The sequence below is a fragment of the Pygoscelis adeliae genome, unplaced genomic scaffold, assembly GCF_000699105.1.
Source record: "Pygoscelis adeliae isolate BGI_AS28 unplaced genomic scaffold, ASM69910v1 Scaffold306, whole genome shotgun sequence".
NCBI classification, from domain to species: domain Eukaryota; kingdom Metazoa; phylum Chordata; class Aves; order Sphenisciformes; family Spheniscidae; genus Pygoscelis; species Pygoscelis adeliae.
This window is the reverse complement of record NW_008825072.1, coordinates 2,387,167-2,390,916: the sequence shown is the minus strand read 5'-3', so window position 1 is coordinate 2,390,916 and position 3,750 is coordinate 2,387,167. Positions and strand designations below refer to the sequence as shown.

The 3,750-nt window shown below is 43.6% G+C and overlaps 1 protein-coding gene across 3 annotated transcripts; it reads left to right on the top strand.

The window, feature by feature from the left end:
• Positions 1 to 6: 6 nt before the first annotated feature.
• On the top strand, positions 7 to 3,679 carry TMEM69 (transmembrane protein 69). Of its 3 annotated transcripts, none has more exons than XM_009326588.1 (3): positions 7 to 53; positions 668 to 730; positions 1,423 to 3,679. In XM_009326588.1, exons 2-3 carry the CDS (start codon positions 686 to 688, stop codon positions 2,149 to 2,151), a joined length of 774 nt encoding a protein of 257 aa, XP_009324863.1. In that variant the 5' UTR covers positions 7 to 53; positions 668 to 685; the 3' UTR covers positions 2,152 to 3,679. The 3 variants fall into 3 exon arrangements, with proteins under 3 accessions (XP_009324863.1, XP_009324865.1, XP_009324862.1); XM_009326590.1 differs by lacking the exon at positions 7 to 53 and adding an exon at positions 87 to 224; XM_009326587.1 differs by lacking the exon at positions 7 to 53 and adding an exon at positions 87 to 246.
• The last annotated feature ends 71 nt before the right edge of the window (positions 3,680 to 3,750 follow it).

Here is a 3,750-nt window from a genome sequence, read left to right as displayed (position 1 = left end):
AGCGCCCCGCGCGTTCCCCGGTCGGCAGCGCGGGTCCTCCGCGCCAGCCCGGGGTGAGCGTCCTCGGCCCGGTGGGGCCGGCATCTCTCCCGGACGCATTGCTTCTCCTCTCCCCTTTCCCTCTGGGCCGGGGCTTCCGGCGCGCGGAGCCGCCCCCCTTCCCTGGAGCCGCAGGACCGGGAACCGGAGAGTCAAGCCCACCGGCGAGCCGCTCACCCTTCCGGGTTAGCTTTGTCCCCCTGACAGGTAGCTTACCTGCAGCTCGCGGTGCGGTGAAGTTTTCTACTTCTCAACGGTGAGGGATCATTTCTTCCACCTGTAAGGAACTGGTCCCTTATCAGCTGCGCGCAGGCACTTAGCCCGTGAAAAGGAGACGATCCGTAAACGGGAAAGCCATCGCCTGCTCGCCATCACTCAGTTCCTTAACTAGAAATCGTTCTTGTAACAGTTATTACAACTTTACAACTTCAGTTCATAGAGCTACCTGAAACAAAATATCCTGTAGCGGGTAAATAAGGATTGAGTACGTAAAACGTTCGTCTTTAAATGCACATCTGTAAGAGTCTTGCATCTGATAAACAAGTCTAGACCGTGACTTAACTTTGGACATAAGACAAACTCAGCTATTCATCAGTTTCAGACCTTCTCCTGAATTTTTCTGGTTTAGGGCCTTGATAAAACAAATATGTTTCCTCTCGTACAACGATGCTGCTTCCACACACCTTTCAAAGTAAGTTTCTGAAGCCTTCTTTGCTGTCTATATTTCTTTAAAAGTAAAGTAGCAAAAGGTATGACTTGGAGCTTGGGGGGGGGTGGGAAGTGACTTACAAGTTTGAGTAGCCGCATGTTTGTCACTCAGCTTTTCTGAGAGAATTCCTAGTTTCTACAGCAGCTTTTAGCCAAAGCTAAGATACTTCTTTTATAAAACAAATGTTATTGTCTAAAGGTCTTTTTTCCTCTCTCTCTTTGGTAGAGTGGTGAGGGGATAGTTGCTAGTTTCTGGGGTGACCTCGTCCTACTTCCGTCATAATTTTGTATTCTACTCTGAAAAGGACTGATACATCTTAACTTAAAACTGCCTGAAGAATGTACCTGTGGGTGGAAGGATGGAAGGTGGACATACAAACCTTTGAGTGTGAAGTAAGAGAGTGAGTTAAAGAGTAAAAGCGTTACTCACTTTGAGTAAGCTTTGCTTACTCACTACGAAGAGAGCCTAGTTGCTCTTCATCAGCTAGCTTGTGAAAGCTGTGTCAGTTAGCTTAATCAGTTAAGTTAAAAGCACCTGAAAACTGAGAGGAAGGGCAGCTGTCACGTGACCTGCCTTGGAAAACTACTTGGTACAGTATTTCATAGGTAGTTTAGGTAACTGTAGATCCGTAAGCCTACATGGTAAGGTGTTCAGAACAAGTTTTATAATTGCAGCTCCAGAAGTTAATTGGTCCCAGACTACTACTGTATGGAAAGAATAAGACAACTTGCTCTTCTCTCGGCCTCCGTCTGCAGAGAGACGTGTGTCTTCTCTCAAGATCTCCAAGCCTCAACCCAGCCTCAGTATATGCAACCAAGCTCCAGGCTTTTCACACCTCTCTCTCCTTCTTCAAGAAGAAAACCCCCAAGGAATCTGAGACGAAAGACTCGGGCACATTGCAACAAAGCATGAAATCACTAAAGGATTCTCCAAAGCCAGCCCTTTACTTAAGCCTTGCAGGGCTAATTCCATTTGTTTTTGTGCCGCTGTCAATGGCCGTCCAAGGGACCTACTACCCAGAGCTGGCGTTTGCTCAGATTACATATGGTGCCGTAACACTCTCTTTCCTAGGAGGAATGAGGTGGGGGTTTGCTCTCCCGGAAAACAGCCCGGCCAAGCCAGACTGGCTGAACCTGGCTAACAGTACAGTTCCTCCTGTACTTGCCTGGCAAGCCTTACTTTTTAAAGATACCACTCATGGTGCAATAATGCTAGTAATGGCCTTAGGGATAGCACTACATTATGACGTTTCCCTCCTTCCTACTTACCCTAGGTGGTTTAAAGTACTGAGGGTAGCGGGAACAGTGGTGATGGTATTATCGCTATTGGCTACTGCAGCGTTGAAGGCTGTTTCGGAGGAGCAGCTAAGTGACAGCAGAAATAAATGGCAGAACACAAAATAGTAAATCAATAGCAAAAAGCTATTTATCTGCCAATGAGGTATGCGTATTGAGTTCCAGGGGAAATAAAGACTTACTTGTGCTTTTAAGTCATAAGATGGCAGTGATCAAGATGCTTATTCTCAAAGTAAACAACTTAGCAAGTTTAATAGGGAAGGATTGTAAATACCATTGGCTTCCAAGGCAGGCATGACTCTGTCCTTATCTGTAGAAGAAAGTATCACTCTTGAATGAGGTGTTACTGTCATATGAATTTAAAATGGAGATTCAAATGACATGGGTATGAATTGCTCTATGCTGAATTATTAAAGTATCTGGTTTAACTATAATGCGTGACAATGTTCTGTGGTGGGGAGAACAACCGTGTAGTCATAAACAGTAACAAGGTGAGAGCAGTTCTTCTAGTTTAGTGTTTAGAGAAGCAGCAGAGAATTATGTAAAAGTACATACATGTTCAATTCCTATGTTGTGGAAATGCAAAAAAAGATAAAACTCTTCTCTGTCTTATTTCAACTGAGAAGATGCTGAGAATGCTATGATGTGATTAAGTGCTAGTCAGGTAAGAATGGATAGATAGGCAAGGTTTGTTTGCAGTGGCAAAACCAAGGTCAGCGCTCACCTAAAATATGTCACCCAGCTGCTGCGATGGAGTGGGGAAAGCTGGAAGGGGAAGCTTTGCATCCTCGACAAGGTGCCGTAAGAGACAGAAGGTTAGCTTCCTACTCAGGCTTACTTAAATAAAGAGAGATACCTTGGCAATCTGTTCCTAGGTTTTGTTTGGACTTAGGGCTGCCTAGCCAAGGAAGCTGCATGCAACATAGCCATAAAGATCTGTCATACTCCTAAATTAAAGTACTATCAAACGATTATATGACACAAGGACTCCATCGCTGGCACTAGGGGATCAGATAATGGGATTGAAAGTAGTTTGTGTCTTCTCCCTCCTTAAAACTCGTTTTATTTGAGCACCCGGGGCAGGTACAAATGGACTTGTAGCCTGCAAACCCTCCATGATGGGCCAATTATTGAAAATACTGCAGGAGCATATGCTCTTTGTACTTAAGTCTTCGTAACACATCATTTAGGGGAAGAAGATACAACGTAAGTCACATAGATTTTTCTTTTCAGCTACCTCAAGAAACCTACGAAATTATTATGTGGGCATATTCACTATAGGCTTTTAAGTATTTTTTAAGTACAGTATAAGATGCAAGAAGAAAGCTGAAAAGGGACATCCACACACATTCTTAGGACTGATTTAGATAATCCTCATAGTTCTCTTACAGCACTGTTCTTCATTGTTGTACTATACAGAATAAAGCATGTACTGTCACTTAAAATTTGTTCTTTCTGCAAAGAACAGGTGGAAACCTGCCTATCCTGAAGATAGAGCCATCATCTTGTATATTGCTGAAACAGAGGAGCCTCTAACTTTCGTAACCTGTTAACCTTTACATGTTAACAGCATCATACATCTGAAACGACGATGTATTTCAGTGCTCTCTGAATAAAGTAAAATTGAGTTTGTAAATGAAAACAGTTTTTGTATTCTTTCTTACTTAGACATGATGTTTTTTAAGATGGGTCCAGAGAAGAGTACCG

What these genes read in the sequence shown, in the direction of transcription:
- TMEM69 (XM_009326588.1), top strand. Translation starts at nt 686, where the DNA reads ATGTTTCCTCTCGTACAACGATGCTGCTTCCACACACCTTTCAAA. An exon ending in GCTTCCACACACCTTTCAAA is followed by an intron (nt 731 to 1,422) that starts GTAAGTTTCTGA and finishes TTATAATTGCAG; the next exon opens with CTCCAGAAGTTAATTGGTCC.